The sequence below is a fragment of the Pezoporus wallicus genome, unplaced genomic scaffold (assembly GCF_028554395.1).
Source record: "Pezoporus wallicus isolate ANWC-B61680 ecotype Strahan unplaced genomic scaffold, APGP_CSIRO_Pwel_v1 contig_14787, whole genome shotgun sequence".
Classification (NCBI taxonomy): domain Eukaryota; kingdom Metazoa; phylum Chordata; class Aves; order Psittaciformes; family Psittacidae; genus Pezoporus; species Pezoporus wallicus.
In genome coordinates, this window is record NW_026640813.1 from 84383 (window position 1) to 106648 (window position 22266).

The window sequence follows — 22266 nt, forward strand, 5'->3', positions numbered from 1 at the left end:
TTAATTCTGGGCTTTTACAGAGCAAGTGTGGAACAAGTGAAGATAACGGTGATCTGTGCAAAGCAGCCACTAGAGAGGGAACTATGTCATGTTTCCTTTCCCCTTTGCCTAGCCTGCTGTTTGCTGCACTTAAGAACAGCTTCCTTTTGAGATCTGAGAAGGCGAGAAAGTTGAGAGGGAGGAATTCTGGCTGAGAGCAGCATGAGGAAGCTCAGAGCTCTTGCATGGCTTTTGTGGCAAAGTAAAACCCAGAATTACATCCTCGTGCTCTCCCAGACATCGAACCCATAGGAAAGCTGCATGTAACACCAGTGTGGTGCAGGCTCTTGCTAAGGATGTTGAGGTTACAACTGCAACCTCTCCACTATGGGAAGGGGGTCAATGGGTATTCTGGTCTCTTACCACTTGAAGGCAGAAGGAAGTTGCATATGAGGATGGAGAATGTCTGTTGATGGGAATGTGTGGTGCCTCCAGTGGGGTGTGTGTTAGCAGCATCCTGTAGTGCGGTAGTTGCCGGGCTGTGCTGGGTTGGATGGAAGTCATCGCAGCTAACCTTAGCACCCCATGAAAACATGCACACTCGTATCTGTAAGTCTATTTTGTGTTTTATAGTAGCTGCTGTGATATTCTAGGAAGAAGTTGGGTTTAGTTTGCTGAAAGGATAATGGATGCTTTGGAGGAAGGAATCTTTGTTTGCACCTCTCAGTACCTTGTTGCAGAAAATGGTATCTTCTATGAACCTTAAGTGATGGGTAGGGAATCTGGTTTGCATTTTGAAAATACAAGTGTAAGGCTAATACTCTGGGCATGTGATGATTTTGATGGCAATGCTGTGTCTACCTGGCCTCTTCTCTTAACTGCTGTAGTTCAAGTGTAGAATCCTTTGCTCCGTCTCCTAAACAGCCATGCAGAATTATGTACTGTGGAACGCAACTAACATACGTCCCAGACTGTTTCTTTATCCCTGTTTCCCACCGATACAACATTAAAAACTTGGAAGTTACCATATAAAAGGAGAAAGAAAATTAAAGGTCAGGGTGCTTTAGCGTAGTAAAAATTCAGAGGAGGCAGATACAAAGCTATTCAAATCACTTCTGACTTCAGGCAGGTGGATTTTCCTATTTCTTGCATATGTTCCCATGGTAAAAGTAGTATCTCATCTGTCTCATAGCTGACCACTAGCATATGTGTTTCAAGCACAGCCAGAAAATACTCCTTTGAAGCTTTGGCCAGGCCCTGCAATCGTCCTGACTTGTCTTTTCTACATCTTTCCTTCACCTTTAGAAGCAGCCTGCAACACCTGGCAAGACCTACTTAGCGCCTGTGTTGTCTGTCAGCTCCTGCCACACTGCAGAATACAGAGTTAAATCTAAAAATAGGCTTAAAAAGAGGTGAGGGCTTTGAGCAAAGTAAAGTAAGCCACTGATTTGGGTCATGAAAGGGAATTGATGTCACTGGTTCTCTGTCGCAGCTTTCTTGAGCGAAGCAGATCTGTTCTGAGCTGTGAAAACGCAGAGGAGCCGTAGTGAGCAAATGGCACTCAGGGCAGGGAGGGGTGCTTTGCTTCAGTCCTCCCCAGGAGCCTGCCTGGAACATGACTTTGTGAGAAGCCAAGGTGGTATTGAATGCTCCACAAGTTCATTTATCTTCATGGGCTTCTTCCGAGGCAGGAAACTGTCACTCACTGCTGTCCTTTTAACAAGGAGCGACGGTGGCATCAGGTGATTAAATGCTTCATCCCAAACTATGTCAGGAACCTGTGGTGAGCTGGATACCTCCCTCAATCTCTTCTGTCACAGACTAGCCCATAATCAGGAGACCAGTCTTCTAACATAAATCTGGTCAAAAATAACCTTAAGCCTCTGTAAAAGGAGTTATGTGCAATTTCTGCCCGTTTCAGAGTGATTATGTGGCTTCGGTAATGTTTGTTAAGTGCTTTGATATGCTTTGGTGAAGGGCAGAGTGTTAATAATTAAAATTGGAAGGAAGTTCTAAAGTAGTATGTGGGGATGACGACTGCTTTCTGGTCTGTTAGTTAACAAAAATGCAAAACATAAATGCACAAATCAGCAGGAATTCAGTTTAACGCTCCCTTCCCCCAGCCACCTGCATGGGCTGAGGAGAGAAAGCAGCTAATTGTCTGCTCTGCTGAGGAGATGAAAGAAGCTGGTCCTGCAACAGGAAAGGCTATTGAACTGCATGAAGGTGGTAAATTATCAGCACTGCAAACCGAGTTGGTATCTTTATGTGCTCGAAAAGCACGTTATTTGTACTGCTCTTCGCAGCGCCGGGGAGCTGATGAAACCAGCATCTCGTGACATGAATCTTACGTTTCAGGCCATGTAATGAAAGAGGTCAGTAAAACTGAAACTTGGTTTTGAAGCTTTGGGGAGCGTCGCAGGGCGTGCTTGGTGAGGACAGGCCCTCTTAATGGCTTTGTCTTGGCCCAGTTAAAGAGCTGTTTGCAGAACTGCTGTGATGTGCTGTAAAAGCAGGCTCGTGTTTGTCCATTTTACTGCTAGCAGTTCCATTTGCAGAGTGCAGGCAGGAGCAGGCTGCTTGCCAGCAACAGCTTCATTCAGATTAGGGCTTTAGTTCAATTATGTCCAATTAACTTTTATTGCAGATAGCAGTGATAATTACTTGCGAGTCAATTTTTTGGCTGTGGTTATCCCAAGGCTAAAGTCTGAGCTTGATGGATTTTAATAACTGAAGTGACGTATCGCTTTTCCTCTTTTCTCCTTCTTCTTTAGGCCTCAATTAGATGAAAGGTCAGAAGCTATGTAAAAATCCATCTTACAGTTCAAGCCAACTGTTCTCCTCTTCAGCAGATGCGTAGGACTGTGTTTTAAAACAATCTCTTGGGACTGACCTAAAAAAAACCCCAGGCTTTTTAAACGCAAAGATCATAACCTTGGGCTTGCTGCAGCTTTATGCAAAGAGGGAATTTGATGGAGCTGATGCCACACGTGGCAATACCTGGAGCCGGGAGCCGCCGCCTCGGCTTTTGTTACTGCACAACATCCTGTTCAAAATTGCTCACCTAGAAGCCTTTAGTGGTAGCCCTTGGGCATGAGGAGTGTGATATGAACAATATTCCATTTTAAGTGCTGTTGCCCCAAAGCTGCTTCATTTCTTTCCTTGTTGAGCGCTGGCATCGCAGCTTGGGGAGAGGAGCAGAGCTGCAGCAGGAGCCTCCCCTCTCCCAGAGCACCCCACAGACATTTAAATTCCCTCTGCCTTCCCCTCCAAACTGTTTAATTTTGTTGCCTGCCTAACATTATAAATGGAGGTCAGCCTGAAAGCTGAAACGGTTTACAAGCAAAATCATAGTTAATTAAACTGCAAGGAGCCAAAATTGATTTTGATGGAAACTCTAGCAAAGGTCCATCTGAATGCAGAAAGCCAAGAGGTCCTGTGCTGGCAGATGCTGACAGTGCATTCTGCTTGTCACAGAAGGCGACTTTCTATTGTTCACTCTTCCTATTTATTTCTCCCCAAGTACACTCGATGCTATTGTGATTTATTGCCATCTCAAAAGACTACCTCTGTGCACATTATTTTGCAGTTTTCCATTTATAAAACATTAAAGAGGATGTGATACCAGCCTGTGATGAATACAGGGCTAGTCTGGTAATTTTGTTCCAGGAAACAGTAAAATTTATCTCTGGCTTTTCAGCAATCCTGGGAAAGGGCCATGCTGGGAACTGCCCATGAATAAAGGGGGAGTTTTAAGGCAGGAAGCCTGTGGGATCTGTCCGTTGAGGCATGACTGACTGGAAGGAGTCATATCGAGCGCTGAGGTTGGCCATGGGGGTTCAGCATGTGCAGGTCGCACAAACAGCTTCTTGAACCCCTTAGATTTTAGGTTACTTCAGGAGAGGGAAGAGGAATGAGCCTCATTTGGTTTTGAGCAGCCTGAGTTTCCCTTGGAGCATGAAAATTGGCCAGGATTCAATTATGTTTCCTGGCAAGCTCTAACAGACATTTGTACCAAAGCAGCTTCACAACCAGAGTTAGTTTTGGTTTTTGTTTGCAGCATTTATGTTATGCTGAACTTGGAACGTGCCACATGCGCTGTAAATCCCGCTGGCAGTCATGGAACTACATGGAACTACCTTGGGAATAAGGAGAAGTGAAGTGTATCCACCAGCTCCAAGTGCTTAACAACCCTCACATGGCTTATGGGACCCCAGGGTGCTGGAAACTTGGAATAGTTTGGAGCTTTTCTTTTGTGTGGAGGTGGCTGCTCCTGCTTCCTCCCAGCCCCAGGCTTTGTCAACAATTCCTGCAGTTAATGGTGGAATTTCAAACATGCATGTTTACGTTCAGGGCCTAACTTTAGACTTCAGCAGCCTGCTTTCCTCTCAACCAGCTCAGCTTCCCATATTTCACCGGTCCAGGGTGGTTTACAGGGAGTGTTTCCATTGTGTGCTTACCCTGTAAGGCCTCTTGGGAGCTTCAGAGACTGGCGTAGCTAAAACTTGGCAAGAGCTCTGCATATGTGGTCTGTTTATATAATGATAAAGCTGTGTTAGAAGTTTCCTAAGAGTACCACGTTGCTCTATACCTAGGTTTTACTCTAGCTTCTAAAAGTACCCCCTGGCCTGGGGAGCAGTGGCTCTGGCAGAAGCGATGCTACACGTTGAATATCAGGCAGAAAAGAATATGTCTTTTTAGTCCAGAAAAGCAATATCATGGTAAATTTTACTGTAATTGATTCTTAGCTCTACAGGGGGGGTGTCCCTGGGCAATGGGTGGAGGTGAGTTCTTTGTCCTGCCTGGTGAGCATTGGTGGTGACAGGACTTACTCTGAAAACCAGTGCATGGGACATTGCTGTCTGGACCCTGATGTGCAGGTATGGCTGAACGTAACAGTCATTGTGGGGAAGTGAGAGTGACCCCCAAATCCCAAGCACTGCACATCCCTTTTAAGCTTAACATGCTTTGATTTGATGATTAATAAATCTTAGAAGGGAAAAAAAAAAACCCTGTTCATGTGTCTAAACCTGCTAACTATTTCATAGAGCATCCTGCAGTACGTGAGCTGTTAAAATTCTATCCTGCAGCCAAATTAGATTAAAATCACTTCAAAGCAGGGTATTTATTTATTTATTCCATCTAATGATTGTTTCCTCCAGAAATCTACTTTATATATAGTTTCAAGACAGAGCTCGTTGGGCTGTGTTTGGCAGCATACACAATCAGTTTAAAATACAAAGGTAAGGGTTTCACAGCTGCCATATTTTGCTGGGTGCCAAAGCCTACTGGTCTTGCTTTCCAGTTTGCAGCTGACTGGTTTACTGAGCCTGGTACAGTGCAAACCCCCCCCCTGGTTCCTAATTCCTTACATCCATTCCAGTTCCCCCAATAACATCCACCCGTCCTTGGAGGGACTGGGGCAGCTTTGCAGGTGCTGGTGCCCACACAAGTTGCTGCTGTGAAGGGAAGTTTACTGGTGAGAGGTCTTGATGTGCCAAGTCCAGTTTATCTCCTACTCTGGACTAATTAGAAGCAATAAAGCCAAGCTCCTCCCTTCACGTGAAGACCCCTGTTGACCTGAGACTGTGAGTATCAACTGTTTGAGACGCCCATTAGTGCTCACCTCAATCTCAGACACGATGGGGGGATTTCAGTTCATGTTATCTGCATGGTATGTTGGAGTTGTCTGTGTTAGCTCGTGCTGAAGAAGAGCCAGTGAGAAAGCAGCAATCAGGTGCTGAGTATCTCAAAGGGAATATATGTCAAATAATTTCTTACCAAAAAAACCTGAACGGGCTTGTTTGTGAAGACATTTCAAACACTGAGATCTTGATTTTGGAAAACACATTAATTTCATAGAGAACAGAAATTGGAGCAGGGTTTTAATTACGGGATTCAGTGATGGAGTTAAGGTCAGCACTTCTATAGCAGTCTGGATTTCTGTTTTAAATGCTTGGCAGTGACCTAGGTGGCATCGATTTGCCTATTGCAGATCAAGCTAAAAGAATGATGTTATGCTTCTACTTAAAGTTATAAGTCTAGTATTTTCTTTAAAATTATTATTGCCACCCCAGTCCTTACGAACTAAAATGATTATCTGTCTGCAGGAACAAGTTGCCTTTATAACCCTCTCTAAAACATTATTGTCTGTATTGGAGCTAAAGCTCCTGTAAATACATGTTTTGACCTTCAAGGAAATACTTGTGTCTTATCACAGAAGCCCAGCTCTTCTGAGTTTAATGCTGTGGCCACTCTTTAATCACTTGTTCTCTCTCCTAATGTGCTATTATTGTGTTTATTGCTGTGTCTGTGGCGCTGAGCCTCTCAGCAAGAGGCTTACTCCAAGAGCCACAGTGTTGAGGCTGTAATGAGCCTTAATGATGGAGCAGGTGAGCAAACCCACCGAGGATCTTGCTGTCAGAAATGCTGCTTGTTCAGTCAAAGAGCACGTTGAGTGCAGTGCTGTTTCCCTCTGTTGGGGCTGCATGGAAACTTGTCACCAGTTAAGTAATGTAGACACTGAGCTGCTTTGGTTGTGCAGGGATGGGAAGTAATCCTGGCCTGGCATCAGATGTTAACTGGAGGAAAAGATAGATGCTTAGGTGAGTATGAATATTAGGTGAGTATTAGAGAATGGTGTGACCTGATGGTTTGCTGACTCCAGGGAAGGCTCTTAATTTTGTTTGTCTGCTTTTCACTGAGAAATAGGTATTGTTTTTGCCAGTCTTCTGAAGTTGATGAAATGAAGCAAAAAGGAAAACACAGTGACTCTTTTTTCTTGCTGACTGCAAGCGTTTCTGTTGCCTCCTCAGGTAAAGCTCTGGCAACATGCAGTGCTTTTGTCTTCTGATTAAAAAGGAGCTGGCTTCTCATTTTGTCTTTTTGGTCATGCTGGGCATGATCTGGGACAAGAAACTGCTGCCCACTGGCTGTTTGCAGAGTTTCACTGAACCCTACATACTCAGAGTGGTAAATGAATCTCATGTGTAAAGGCTGACCAACTTTTCAATTCCTAAAGTGATTCCTTCAAGTTGTGGATGTGACAGGTCTTCAGTCATCGTTTCTGAGCACCTTCTGAAAGACTCCAACAACTCCACCTCCTACAGAGGATGAAAAGAAAACCTGGGTTTAGATCTACCTTACAAGGTTTTACAGCTACATATCTTCAACTTGTGGTAGTGGAGATCGTTGCTATCTCCTAGGAATGAAATGGAGAATGATGTAAACATGTTGGTGGTTGAGCTGTCGACCCTGCAGCTTGCTGAGGTTGTGTGTTTGTTTCTCACAGCCCTGAGTCACTGTTACTCTGAGTGGGAAGGGTGAATGGGCAATAGCTTGGAGTTGTCAAGCTGACATTCAGTGCCCAAACCTATTTTTAATTGTTAGTCTCAGTGGCACCCAGCGGGCTCACTTAGCAACACTCAGCTTCTGAGAGCTCTCACACAGGGAAGATGCAGAAGTCCTCATAAATTAATGTTTGTGTGAGGTTTTGTTGGCCGTTGGTTTAATCAACCTTTGCATGTTGAACCAAGGATGTAAACATGGAGCTAATGAATTCTACACAGCGAGTAATTGCTGTGCTACAGGAAAGCTTTAAGTCCGTGCTGTTTGCTGCACTGGTGCAAGTGGTCCTTGGGTGGTCTGAGGTTGAGTTTCAAATGAAAGTCATTAAAACATCCCTGTAGAGAAGTCTGATTCTGGAGCTTTCTGGAGCATGAAGGTGGTGGGGCTGTCCAGGACACAGCGTGGACTTTGCCTCACCAGGTGTCATCTGAAGGGTTTATGTTCTTTGTGCAGTCCTCAGCAGTGTGACTCAGAAGTGGCCTCTGTGGCTTCTCACACCAATCGGGAGCTTTCTGTTTCTCATCTTCTGGTCTTTGAATGCCTCCCCAGTTGCTTGAATTGGGGTCTGTGAAACTGACTGGAATTAAATCAGCCTATGACTTTTGAAGCTTTCAACTCCTGCTGTGTCTTGGGGGTCATAGAACAAACCCCAAGGCCTTTCTAGCTGTTCCTCAGGTGTTTTGGCAAAAGTACTCCCTTTAGAGCAGCACCAATGCTGAGGCACAGAAGAGAAGTCAATTGATTACTCCAGTTTGGCTCAGCCACCCTGTTCCCCAGAGCTTTCTAAAGTGCTTGTGGCCGGCTGTGGTTTGTCCCTGTGGCTGTGGCAGAGGGTTCTGGACCAGGAGGCCTCTTGAGACCTTGTTCCACCTTAAATACCTCTCCATAATTCTAGCTGGGAGTCTTTGAGCCTGCGTGAGGTTTGTTGAGAGACACCCCCCCCCCTTTGTACACCGATGATGGGATATGAGGGCAGCCGTGCAGTGTTTATGTATAGAAGAGCTTTAGTGCTCTGTGCATTTGTTTTGAGGTTTGATTTCCTAAATGCTGACCCTCTGCAGCAGAGGCTGGTGGCACCTCTGCATCTGCTTTGTGCAGGAGGCACGTCTGGCTGTTTGTCTAACCCAGGTTAGTGAGTCTCCTATGAAATGAAGGAAGTTGTAGCCATTCATCTTCCAGCCTAATGGACCACAGAAATTACAAGCTGTAGCATGCAGCTTAATCTTGCCACGAGGCAGAGTGCTGCATACTTTGCCTTCAATTTATGCATGCCGTGCCTTTTTATTAAATGTAAAAGAGCAGTTGACAGGATTTCTCCAGAGGACTTGCTTTGGCTACGCTTGGTAGGTAGCCAGCACATTTCAATACAGTGCAAATGAGTGATGGTGGTTTCTGTACCATTCGTAACAACCACCTTTGAAATGTGAGGGTGGAGTTATGGGTTATCCTCTGTGTGTCAAGCAGCAGAGGAGAGTGAGACAGCTATTTTAGTTATAACCCTGCAGGTGACCCACTTCTTGAAGCATGGCCATTGCCGTTACGAGATGCAGGAAGGACTGGAGCAGCGGTTGCGCATCTGTGCTTGGTCAGGCCTTCACCCAGGGATGGCTCTTTGCCGCTTTCTTTTCTCTGTTCCTCCTTGTATTATAACTTTGAATTGTCTCTCTGTTGTTGCAGTGTGCAGAGGAGTGAATGCCCCATGTTGTGTTAGTGCCTGTCTGCCATGCTGGCCTGTCTGCCAGGACCAGGTGACCTCTCCTTTCAGCTTCTTTCTTACACGCAGATGAACACTGGACTTCAGAAATGTGAGTGACGTTTTGTCTGCAGGATGTGGTTAACTGTTAAATCTGGCTCTGGTACAGCTCTGACATAAACATTTAGGATACAGTGGAAAAACTGTTTAATGTTAGAGTCTTTCTTTTGTTATGCCTTCAAGGCATCCATCAATAATGGCTCTGAGAAATGGCTGTGGAGGTTCACGTGTGTGCAGCAAGCTCTCCCCCCCAAACCCCCTTTCCTGGCTTTATAAAGGTTAATTTTAACCACAGCAAGATGAAATGCAAGTGAGGTTTCTGTGAGATTCGTGCCTCTTTGCTGAAAACATTTTGTGCTAAAAGTGTGCCAGCTGACTTGCTCCTTCACACAACTTCTTCCTGACTCTTTTTCACTTCCAGTCATTTAATTGCTCCTAGAAACCAATAAAAGTTGGATCAGGCTAATGCAAACCTTTTGAGGTCAGCAGCTCTGTTGTTCTACACACCTGGGGCATATACTGCAAATATTAGTGATCTAGCCCAAATTACTAAAGTTCAAAGTTTCCGTCTTCTTTCTGATGTCTCTTTGGTGCCTCTGAAAAGATGTCTGCAGAGTTCTCTGAGAATCCTTTTTTGATACCTCCAGTCATTTTTTTGATGGGTATAGTGGTGGTTTTTAGAGCAACTTATGCTTGGGAATGTAAGGTCACTGGCTAGAGATTTGTGTTAAATCTTACTCTGTCTCTCCTGTTTTGCACATTGATTGTTCAGCTGAAATTGCAGAAATACCAGGGTTTCTACATAAGATCTGTACACTTGGCTCTTAGGGCTGTGACCTGCCTGTCCTGTTTGGTATGTACACTGGGAGATCTCTGTACCCTCAGTTTGCTGATGGACTCATTGCTCCTTAAAACCCAAGCAGTTTACAGTCCAGTTGTAACTAAATTATTAGTATTTAAAGACTTGTGATGAAAATAGGTAAGATAATTTTGCAATGAAGGTGACATGCTCAAAGTCCTGATCCTGCCAGAAGTGAATGACACTGTTCATGTCCACGTGTGCTCCCCCTCAGCACTTGCATAGCATTTATGCCAACTCCACAGGCTTGGTAATTGTAATGACACTTCCAGCAATAAGTAAAAATCTTTACTCACAGAAGGACTTCCTTAGGTGGCATGAAACTGGGCACCTCTCCTTTCTCTTTCCCATTTCCAGTTCAAGATTTGCTGACCGATGCTTATTCAAAAGGTAGGCTGTTGTGGTGGAAACGTGCCGAGGTCCTTGCATCACATGAAGTTTCTTTTGATGGATCAGAAAGCTTAGTTCTGAAAGCAAATTGTTGAGGTTCATGTGAGGGTAGCTGTGCATAAATCAGGTATTTGCTAATTACACCTTTACAAGGCAACATGCCGATACGTGGGCAGTTTCTTAACCTGATGGTACCTGATGCTGTTACTGAGAACTGCTTATCCCTGTGCTGAAAGCATCTCTGTATCCTGCTTTGGGAAGAGCTCCGGGTACTGCATTTGAAAGAATTGAGGACATAAAGTAGCTGGCAGGCAGTGGGGGAATGCTCAGCTGTTCCAGTTTGTTCTGATTTATATGGAAAATGAAACTGCTTTTACAGACCTCGCTCACCCCTGCTGCAGATGTGTGTAAGATTAATTGGTGCATTTCTCTCCACACTGTATATGCACAAGCAGCCTAGCCCCTGGCCAAAGCAGAGCTGACTTAATGAGCATTTTTTAATGAACAGTGACTTGTGACTTTGGGGGGGTGGAAGTGGGCTTTAATAATAATGCTATTGCCTTTATGAAAGGCACAGAACTCCGCATGATAACCTTTATTCAGATTTACAGTGTTTGTATTCGTAATTTTTAAGTGTAGTTTTCCAGATTAGACTTTTTATTAATGCTTCAAAATCCACATTAGCTCAGTTAGCTTTTTTTTTTTCTCTCCTCACTTTCAAATAAGAGGCTTTCTTCTTAAAGCTGGTCTGTGCAGTGGGAGTTTAGAGGTTTAATATGCACATATTTTTTCCTTTCAAACTGATCACTACAGCACTTCCAGTTCCAGTGTTTTGCTTTGAATTCCAGCCTGCATCACAGGAAGGGCTCCCCCTGAAATTCATCCTTATCCACACAGGCGGTTTCTCAGGGACTCCAGGCCAGGAGAAACCTGACCAGTCAGTCAGGATACTCAAGACTGTTTGGGCAGTTTCTGGAGTTGCTGTGGGATATAGAAGCAGTGATGCAAGGTCTGAGTAAGAAAGGGTGGTTTTTACAACAGTGCTGTAAAGTCAAGGTGAAAGGTGCTTCTCGGAGAGCTCTTGTTGACGGGGATGAGATAGATGGATGGATCGATGGACAGGAGAGGAAAGAGCAGGTTGGCACTGAATCTGGGGTCATCACCAAAACGAGCCCTTTCTAGGGGTGAGGTCTGTTTCTGTAAACCCTCTAGCAGCTGAGATTTTCATGCAGAAGATGGGCACAGCGGGTTTTGGCTCATCCAAGCGCGGATGCTCTCGTTAGGGCAGAGATCCTGAAAGCCTGTTTGTATGTTGTTTAATGGTAATGAAGATTTAACCGCGGGCACTTTTAAAAGCAGTGGGGTTTAAAGCCTTCTTGTGAAATGCACTTAAAAGACGTTACATTGGTGCTGAGGTGAGGCAGAGAAATCTCATTTCATGATAAAAATAGCTCCAGCGGTGAGAGGCGCGCAGGGCCGTGACCAGATGAGTTGGTTGCCACGGGATTAGCAGGAGTGTGAACCTGCAGCTCACCAATTTACTGGGGTAATTGCTCACATACACAGCTTTCCCTTACAATACACGTGAAATAATTACTTTCCAACGAAAGTATTCTGCCCGGCATTTACCATTAGGTAGCTTTGTGGAGCTCATCCCTTTGTTTTTGTAATGTAGTTCCTTCTCTGCCATCCACCTCATCATTTTATGGCCTGAATTCTTGCACACGAATGATGAGCATATTCTAATACCACCATTTGGTTTGGTCTGTTCTAGCTGGTTTTCCGTTGACTTAGTTACCAGACCTACTTCATTTTTACTGGTTTGTAGGGTATTTGTAGGGAAACTCAGACTCTTGCTCACCCCATAATGCCTTTCTCCTATTTTTTTGCTGTCTTAATTATTACAGTCATTGACTCTTGCCTGTGGAACTACTAGCAAAGCACATTTTAAGCAGCACTTTGGGGCACTCAGAAATGCATCACCTTCAGGCCTGAGTAGAATGGCTGAGTTACTTGATAGTAAAAGGAGCATAATCTCAGCTGTACGCAAAACGGGTGCTGTTAGAAGTGATGAATGGGATTTAAAAGCTGGTTTGCCATGTGGTAGGATGCCAAACTTGATGTTAGTGCGTCATTTAAGTTTAACTGAGGGGTTATTTTCTCTCATCAGAGGAAGGGAGCACTTCCAGATTTGGGATTACAGATGTGTTGCAACTGATAGCTGCCGCCTGTTCAAACATTGACGTTTCAGCTGCTTTCTAAAAGCTTCCGTCGTAGTTTGTATAACAGAATAGGTCCTTGAGTAAAGGGATATTTAGTGTATCTGTTTATTGTTTCCCACCTCATTTGATAATATGCATATAGAAATGTAAACCAGGCTGAGAAATTTTGGTGGTGAAGGTGTCCTAAAGTGGCTGCATAATTTTTCATCTGAAAAGAAAAGCTTTGTGTGACAGTGCTGTGAGCATAACGTGAACCATTACACAGACAAATGTGGGCTCCTTTGTCTGTTGTCAGTGGTTCTCCTCTGATGGTGAGTTGCAAGGGTCATCTCTTGGGGAAGAAACAGAACTTTATGAGCATGGACAGTGCTAAGAATGAAAGGTTGGGAGTTCATGAAGGCTTTGCCTTTGAGGGAAGGTAAATGCCATTCCGAAGCTCTTCTCTCCACTGGGAGCTCACTCAAAAGGATAGATATAAACCACCTGCCTGCAGCGACAGGTACAGGGATATGAACAGAGGGGACCTTCAGGTTGATATCAAACGACCATTTCCTTTGATGAAGAGAAAGGGTGGTGGATGCTGGTGTTTGGACAGCACAGGGAGTAGGAGTACATACAACTGGTGCTGTGGTACGTGCTGTGCTAGAGCTGCAGGACAACCTGCTTGCAAAGCCGCTTATGTCACTAAAGACACTTCTAACATTTCTATAATTATCCTTTCTTTGGGTATCCATTTTCTGACCTTTAACTTTCTGAAAGTGAGTGCTCTTAGAGCAGTGCTGCTCTCCCTCACCTGTGATGACTGGAAGCTGCTGGATGCAGAGAGAAATGCCTGGTGCTCATGTATTCACGAGTCTTTTGGAGGCAGTCATTTAAGAGAAGCAGAGGTGGAATGGCCCAGCTCTGCCTGGAATATGATTATAGCAGGAGAGGCACAAGCATTTCCCTACATGTCTAAAGTTCTTTCCAGAAGCAGTTGGAGCTTGTGGGTAAGGTAGGTATCTGCTAAACCAGAGTAACCCCACACCCCTGTCTCCACAAGTCTTTTGTCTGTGTCTGGGCAGTAGCATATCTTTAATCTTGTGAGGGTATCACGTCAGATTGCTGTGTGATATGAGGATGCTGTCCTTAGCAGGGTGCCATGCTGAAGAAATAATTGCAAGCCATAAAATAATGCATGTGGAGCCTCCTTCCATTTGCTGAACTTGGACTGACAAGGGCTTCCTAATGGACAAAAAGACACTCAAAGTGCTTTCAGATGTCAGCATCTAGAAAAGAACTCAGATGTAAATGGAGGCTTGAGCTGAAGGCTTCAGATGTGTGCTGGGCTTCCATCACAAGGTTTTGGTAGCGGGTGGGGGTGCTGCAGGGATAGCTTCTGTGAGAAGCTTCCTCTATGCCCGATGGAAACAAGAGGAACCCACTGCTGGGCAAGGCCAAGCCCACCAGTGGTGGTGGCAGCAGAAGAGGGGAGGAAAACTGCGGAACTGCAGCCAGAGAGGAGTGAGAATATGTGAGTTTAACAGCTCTGCAGACACTGAGGTCAGTGCAGAAGGAGGGAGAAGATGCTCCAGGCACCAGAGCAGAGGTTCCCCTACAGCCCATGGTGAGACAGGCTGTGCCCTGCAGCCCATGGAGGTCCATGGTGGAGCAGAGATCCACCTGCAGCCCATAGAGGACTCAACACCAGGCAGGGGGATGTCCAAAGGAGTCTGTGACCCTGTGGGAAGCCCACGCTGGAGCAGGTTTGCTGCAGGACTTGTGTCCTCGTGGGGGACACAAGGCTGGAACAGTGTGTTATGGAGGGACTGCACCCCATGGAAGGGACCCACGCTGGAGCAGTTCATGCAGAGCTGCAGCATGTAAGACTGACTCGTGTTGGAGAAGTTCATGGAGGACCGTGTCCCATGGGAAGGGACCCCAACACTGGAGCAGTGGAGGAGTGTGAGGAGTCCTTCCCTGAAGAGGAAGGAGCAGCAAGACAATGTGCAATGAGCTGACCACAACCCCAGTTCCCCTGCACCACTGGGTGCGAGGAGGTAGAGAAAATCAGGAGTGAAGTTGAGCCTGCAGCAAGGGAGGGCTGGGGGGGGGTGAAGATTTAGTTTCTATTTCTCATTTTCCTACTCTGATTCGATTGGTAATAAACTAATTTCCCCAAGTCGAGTCTGGTTTGCCTGGGATGGTAACTGCTGAGCGATCCCTCCCTGTCCTTACCTCAACCCAGGAGCCTTTCATCCTGTTTTCTCTCCCCTGTCCATCTGAGGAGGGGAATGATGGAGCAGCTTTGGCAGGCACCTGGAGTCCAGCCAGGGCCAGCCCACCACAGTATGGTTCCCACCTCAGCATTATATGGGTGTAATGTTTAATTCATAACTTTCTGATTTTCAATTACATGGTAAAGATAGTGAGCATGGCTTGAAGAGCCATGGGGGAGGCAGCCTTAAATTAAGAAGCTAGAAAGTAGGCCACTACCACAAGCTGTAAGAAGTACTTCAGTCTGGAGACAGCCCAGTGTTCATAGCACGTTACCTCTTTTTGTCCAACTATAAACACACTCTGATGAAAACAGTTTTTGTTTTGCTCCCATAGGCAGGTCTTGCCTTAAGCTGAACTGGGGCTTGTGTTGGTCACCAGGTAATAAAGGGAATGCGGCATCTGGTACGTGACCCGCTGGTCTGGGAAGATGAGGTTCTTGCCTCTTGATTCCTTGGAGACTTTCTACTCTTGTTGTGCAACTGTCTTGCCCTGGGCTTGATCCTCCGATTGCCAGGATCGGTATTGATGGTTTTCCTTTTCTCCACAGGGGACACTACACAGAAAATGAGATCTGCACAGTATCCTACCCCAGCAGAATTGGATGCTTATGCTAAGAAGGTCGCCAACAACCCACTGACTATAAAAATCTTCCCAAACAGTGTCAAGGTTCCCCAGAGGAAACACATACGCCGTACTGTGAACGGACTTGATACTTCGGGCCAGAGGTACAGTCCTTACCCATCTCAGGCCACCACCAAAACGGGCCTCCTGGCGATAGTCAAATCTCCAGCAAAAGGAATTATCAAAGACTTTGACGGGACACGCACGCGTCTGCTGCCGGAAGCGATGATGAATCCCCCTTCCACCCCTTACGTTGCACCTAGCACTTTAACCCACCCCCAGGCGCTTGCTCGCCAGCAGGCTCTCCAGCATGCACAGACTTTGCAGCACCCCCAGAGTATCCCGCAGCCACAGACTTTGCAGCACCCTCAGGGTATACCCCAGCCACAAAGCTTACCGCACCCTCAGGGGATCCCGCAGCCGCAGGCGCTGCCGCACCCTCAGAACATGCAGCAGCCTCAGGGCTTGCAGCATCCTCAGACCATGGCACACCAGACTCTGCAGCACCCCCCAAATCCTTTGCTGCAGCCGGGTTTACATGGAAGCAGAAAGATGCCGGATGCAGACGCGCCGCCGAATGTGACCGTGTCTACCTCAACCATTCCCCTCTCTATGGCTGCCACCCTGCAGCAGAACCAGCCACCGGACCTGAGCAGCATTGTGCACCAGATTAACCAGTTCTGCCAGGCCAGAGCTGGCATTAGCACTACCTCAGTGTGTGAGGGACAGATTGCAAACCCCAGCCCTATAAGTCGCAACCTGCTTATCAATGCAAGTACCAGGGTATCTACTCACAATGTCCCTACACCCATGCCTTCCTGTGTAGTTAACCCTGTAGATCATGCTGCTGCTGCTATTCCTCCTGCCTCTGTTAATGTGCCCATGGTGAATATTAACAGGGTGCCGCCCGCGTACCAGAACGAAATCAAATCGGTTGCGTGGAACCAGCACCAGCTTGCGCATCTGCAGCAAATGTGTGGGGATGCTGCTGGGCCTGCTGGACTCGCAGGGAAGCACCCCCAGAGAGAGATCACCGGGCAGAGCTTCCCTGTCAAAACTTCAAACTACCCTCAAGAACTGTGCATGGGCCAGTCCTTCAGCTTGAAGCCCCCCATCGAGAAGCCTACACCTTCTCCACCTGTGAACGGGTTGCAGGGACCCTTGCCATATACCAATGGGCACTATTTCCAGCCCATCTGGAATAACATTCTGCCCACACCCAACAGTGACAGCTCTGGGTCCCAGGACCTCGCCATGCCTTTCCACGGGGGACAGCCGGCAGGAGCACCGCTAGATTGTGCAGGAGGAACTCATTACAGAGCTGGAGCTGGCCCATCCAGCCAGAATAACGTGATGCAGACCATGGATTACCTAAGTGGGGACTTCCAGCAGTCCTGCTTCAGAGATCAGAGCATGGCCGTGCTGGGAAAAGTCCATCGGCCTCCCATGAACCGAGCACCTGAACCAACCGATAGTCGAAATCTTCATATTCAACACCCAGGGTATAGATAGGCTGCAGTCACTTTCACAGACAAAAAAAAACATAGAGGTTTAGTCTTAATTTTAATTAATAAGCAAGGCATTTTTAACTTGCAAACTTGTGTGATCATTATAGTAACCATCAGAAGACAACATACTGTATATTTAAAAGCTTTGCTTACGTGTTACCTATCTCCTTTCTGTATCAGATACTTAACATGCCTTTTGTGTCAGAGGATTTCATTACACTACTTCACACCACAGCCCTTTCCTCACCATAGAACCCCCTTCTGTGCAGCTTCTGCTTAGCAGCTCCTTGCTGGACTGATGTTGAGTTGCTGCAGGGTTTCGCCAGCTCCATCAAGAGCAAGGTAGCGCAGCTGCTTAAATTTCCATCTCCGTTTCCTCTGAAGATTAAGAGCAAGAGGATTTGTCAGGAAGCAGGGCTTATTTTCAGCCGAAAGCCCATTTCATTAATGCATTAAACATTGACCATTTGCACTGTCTAAAGGCCTGTTTAATTGAAAAAGAAGCCTATGTTTGAAACGAGCTAGCTACGGGGATGTACTTGGGCATGAATACAGGACGAAGCTCTTCAGCTCTTCCTTGCCCACCTTTGTCATTTTAGACTTTGTCCAAAGTCAAAAGTCTCCGGCAGGTATTTCTGACACTTCTTTCTTTTGCAGACAGGGTATGGAGAAGGGGGGGAATGGTGGGTTTAGGAGGCAGCATAGCTGCCATAGGTCGCTGCCTTTTCTCTGCATTGTATTTCCCTTCCCCACTGCCTTTTTTGCCTAAGAGCTAGCTTTGTCTGAACCCCTCGCTGCTAGGAGTCTGGCTGTCCTCATGTGAAGGCATCCAGACCCACTGACAACTCCAAAAAGGGTTCAGCTTTTTGGTAGCTAAAATGAATTTCAGGGTGAGGAGACGTAATGAGTGCTCAGGGCAGTGTGGCACGGTCCCACTGCTGTGAAGCTCTGCTCGTGAGCCGCCGTGGGACCAATGGTCCCATATTCCTCTCCTTCGGAACACCACAGCAGGTTTAACAGAACAATTCCACTCCCTGGGGATTAGCAAAGCTCTTTCTAACATCCCTTTATCCCAGGGTCTCGGTGCCTAACTCCTCTTGTTCCTTTCCCACATCACTTCCAGCAGCTAGTAGAGTCAGTGACCGTAGGACACTACTGAGTAACCTCAGCATCTTGTTCCCCTCAGTGTTACCACAGCACACCTTTTCCTTCCTAACAGCTGGATTTCTTGTAAGTAGAAAATTCCTCATCTCCGTTAATGAGACTAATACTTGAACATAATGATCACAATCAAGTTTGGAAATTAAAAAAAAAAAAGAGAAAAAAAGAGAAAAAATCAATAAAAAAAAAACCTAAATGCATTGATTCTTTATATGTACACTGGCTAAAAACTATTGCTCTACACTGTAACTTTTAAGTGTAATATTTCTGTATGAATGTCGCCTGGTAGTGTGGGTTTGAGTAGCATTGTGTATGGGTGAACCCACTTGGCCTCAGCCATCCACTGGCCTCCCTCACAGCCCTTGGAAACAAACAAAGCCTTAAGTATTTGCTCCTTGAACTTTTCCTCCACGAGCATGGTTTCAAAGAGAAAAAAAAAACCACAAAACAAACCCCAATCTTTAAAAGACATCATACAAAAGTTAAAAACACAGAAAAAAAGAACAAAAAAAAAAAGAGAAGTAACCAGTTTTGAAGTGGTGTCCTAGTTGGCTAGAAATCCTTTCCGAGTTTTTGGGTAAATGGAGAAATTAGGAGACATTTCTTTGTATTTTTTTAAGTTAGACGTGTAGTCCTGGGCTGTAACAACTCCTTAGGTTTCAGAGCTTAGCAGAGTACGTTTCCTGACTCCTTGCGTAAGTTAGTACACTTATGGCGTTATTGAAATCCCTTCAAGTGTACTCTGAGCCGTTCTTTAGTGGGAACTCTTCTAGCAAAGCGAAGCAGTTTGACTAAAGACGGATTAAATTATGTGTTGGCTTGTGTTGCCTTATATTTAAAAACAGAAAAGGAAGACTCGCCTGATTGTGTTATGCCAAATGATAGCAACATGAAGTCCTAATTTATTGTTTATAATCGTATTCCTGCAGTCTGTGTGAAAACTGGTAAATATACATCTATGGAAGAACTAAAACCCTGAGGCTTTTCATGCAATATTTTTCTCAGTACATGATAGTGGAAGCCGAGGTTTGAGTCTGAAGCTGCTCCCCTTACGGTCTCCCCCCATCCTACCCCTCCTGAACCGATCTAGGGCTGTGCGATGACTTTAACCTGCTGAGTTAGTTCTGCTCCCTGAATCCTTTTCCTTTTTACTCAATAAACTACTGGCATCTCCTCTGTTCAGTAGCCTGCTGCAAATCTCAACCCAGACTGTTATTAAAAGCTGATTTTTCTGCCTCCTGCTCTTCTCCTGCGAGAGAGAGACCGAGTGGAGTCCCGTGTCGTGCTCTTAGTGGAAGTGGTTTTGAGGCCTGGGAGGTGTTTGGGATCGTTCTGTTCTGGGATCGTTCCGCAGGGAGAGCTGTGACCTCTGAGACTTTGCCCCGGGGCAGCAGGACCGGGAAGCAAAAACACTCCTGAGATTCATCCAGGTGGGACATTGCTTGAAAAATGGGAATCATTTTGCTATTAAAATATACTGAAATATTGCCTTTTGTTCTAGGAGTGAGATTTTTCTTTTAAACCGACCTTTTCCCTTCAGCAGCAGCCTGGTGCTGCCGGGCTCCTCCTTCCTTTCCCTTCCCCACCACATCTTCTGTAAAGAGGAACACAAACCATGACCTGCCTCATTCCCAGCTGCCGCTTTTGGGATCCAGCCCTGCCGCTGTCACTCCCAAAGGGAAGAGCACGGGAGGCATAAGCCCGAGGCTGATGGTCCAGCGCATGGCAGGAGTTGTGCTCTGCTGGAATCCCTTGTGCACACGGGTTTATTTCACACTGCCTGGTATAGAAGTAACGAGAAGGGCCAGGGCCACATCTTCACCCTGCGTTCTCCCTGGTGCAGATTGGCACAAGCCTTTGGGCTCCATGCAGTGCTCAGCTTGTCTCTTTGTAGGCTGCTGACTTCCTGACCTCCAGCACCAGGCTTCTGTTCCCCTTATGGGTCCTTGGAGATAAGAGTTCTGCTCCTTGGGGAAAGAGGAAGGTGTTGCCACTTGTTTTCCTCAGCTGTTTCCATTGCCTCATCACCACTGAGATCTTTCCCTTTTACAGCACCACACTGATACAGCAGAACATCATCATTCTGGTGGTTCCTCCAGCTGGAAGTGGACATTGCGTAGATCCTGAGAGGGATAAACATGAAAGCAGGGTAAACCCTTCCATGAGGAAGCTTCCCCTTCTGATGCTTCCAGCAGAAGCTCTGAAGCTGTTCAATCCCAAACCTGCTTTGTTACAGCCCAAAGTTAACATTTTATAGACACTTGTGCATTTTCCTTAAGCTTTACAATGTGAAAACTCCAGTCCATGGGAGTCAGCCGCTCCCGTAGGAACCAAGCAGGAATGTTTGCAGGAGAGAACTGGGAATTGTTGCTGGGTTTGATTAAACCACAGGCTGATTGTAAACACTGCTGCTTGTGTGCTATGGGTCCAGCCACAATTCCCGCTTGTCTGCAGGGAAAACAGAGAGACCTGGTCCCTCTGCCCCTAGGGCTGCTAAGGTCGGACTGAGAAGTGAGTGCCCTTCCAAGTGCTGACCTACCAGTGCGTGTAATGAGCTCAGTTCTGCTCACTGACATCATTCCAAATTATAAAGGGGCTTCATTACATTTGTAGACCCGTTCTGAAGAGACCCCTGTGCAGCTGTGGGAGGTTTTCTCCCCTCTGTAGTGATTGCACATCGAATTCAATCTATGCTTTCATCCCAGAATGACGCAGCAGCTCAAACCCCATCTCTATGTGCTGGAGTGTCAAAACCTTTCAGACACCAAGCTAACACCTTGCACGCTGTTCCTACTTTTCCCAGATACTAGGAAATGTATTTGTATTCCACGTGCTCCTCCAGAAGTTTGGGGTAAACCAGACCGCCCATCCATCTGCCCACCATGCAGAGACAGAGCCTCGGAATCCTCCATCCTGCAATCACCGGAGCATCTCTGGTAGCATCTTGGCAGCATCTTCATCTGTCCCCCCAGCAGGAGGAATCCCTTCTGCAGGACTCTTCACTCTGTCTTTGCAGGTAGTTAGACCTGTTTACTGGAGCAATAATGAGCCAGTGGGGACTTCTGTGTCAGCAGAGGTCCCTGCAGCCATAACTAAGCTTAAGGCCTCTGGCATACAACAGAGTAAGATCCATCCTTTTAAAGCTTCTCCCTTAGGGCCAAACAGGGTTTTCTTTGCAGATTTAATGGCTGTGTTTGGTTTTCCCCCTACACTGAGCTCCCTGTACCACGGTAGGGGTTAAAAGGGTGCAGACACTGAGGGGTCAGCATCACCCCGAGATGTTCTGTGCCAAAACCCAGCAGCACATTGCCTTGTGATGGAGAGGGGCTGAAGAGAACTCCTGGTCAATGAGGAGAGGGGCACGCTGAAATCAGCTCCTCAGGGCTTGGCTGGGGAAGCTTGTGTTGGACATCAGCCACCTTCGGATGCTCTTCCAATGTTCAACAAGGCCAAATTGCAGTAAAATGACTGGAGTATTTAATCCACTTCAGTTCATTTCCAGGCAATCGGGCGCACAGCATTAACTCAGATGGCCTCAGCGGTGAAATCACACCAGGATTTAACCTGGATAAACCCCTTCTCCTTCACCACCCTCTAAACCCCTTGGTCCTGGGGAGGGGGCGACCCCGGCCGGGTGTTTAATAAAGGATGTGAAAGCAAATTGCTCTTGTGTTTTTCTCCTGATATTAATGGCTGGGTTTGCATCTTGGCGAAGAGTGGCAATAATTGGCACACATCAGGGCTCTGCATTTGTATCCAGAAGAGCAGCAGATGCAGTGGGTTTCACCAGAAATTCTCCCTATCTCTATACCAGAGGTTCTGTAAGGTGTGAAAAGGATTTGGTGTTTAGTTAAATAGGAGCATCTCGGTGCGGTTGGGGTCTTAAACTAAGCTCTGGCCCTTCGATTTCCAGGGTATTTAGTAACACTTTCCTCACTGGCTTGAGCATGTTGTGTGATACTCACCGTGTTGGCCCAGTGGAGCAGGGGCCATGCTGCAAGCTGCTGGGCCTTTAGAATAAACCTTCAAGCCAACAACTTCCCAGGAAGTTTATTTTTAAACTCGAAATTTGAGGCTAAATTTAGGACCAAATCCATTTTATCGCTCCCGCTCCCCCATGAATGTTAAGAGCATCTCCTCCTCCTGCTCTGCAGACAGGGGCTTGCA

General features: G+C 46.3%; 1 protein-coding gene across 2 annotated transcripts in view; it reads left to right on the forward strand.

The window, feature by feature from the left end:
• The window catches only part of FAM222B (family with sequence similarity 222 member B), a 35842-nt gene extending 17366 nt beyond the window's left edge, over positions 1–18476 (forward strand). The window contains exons 2-3 of one of the 2 annotated variants that reach the window (XM_057420742.1): positions 9004–9131; positions 15357–18476. In XM_057420742.1, coding sequence (XP_057276725.1) covers positions 9050–9131; positions 15357–16942 — 1668 coding nt within the window. In that variant the 5' untranslated portion in view covers positions 9004–9049 and the 3' untranslated portion in view covers positions 16943–18476. The remainder of the gene's footprint in view (positions 1–9003; positions 9132–15356) is intronic. The other variant, XM_057420743.1, reaches the window with a different exon arrangement.
• Positions 18477–22266: the final 3790 nt, after the last annotated feature.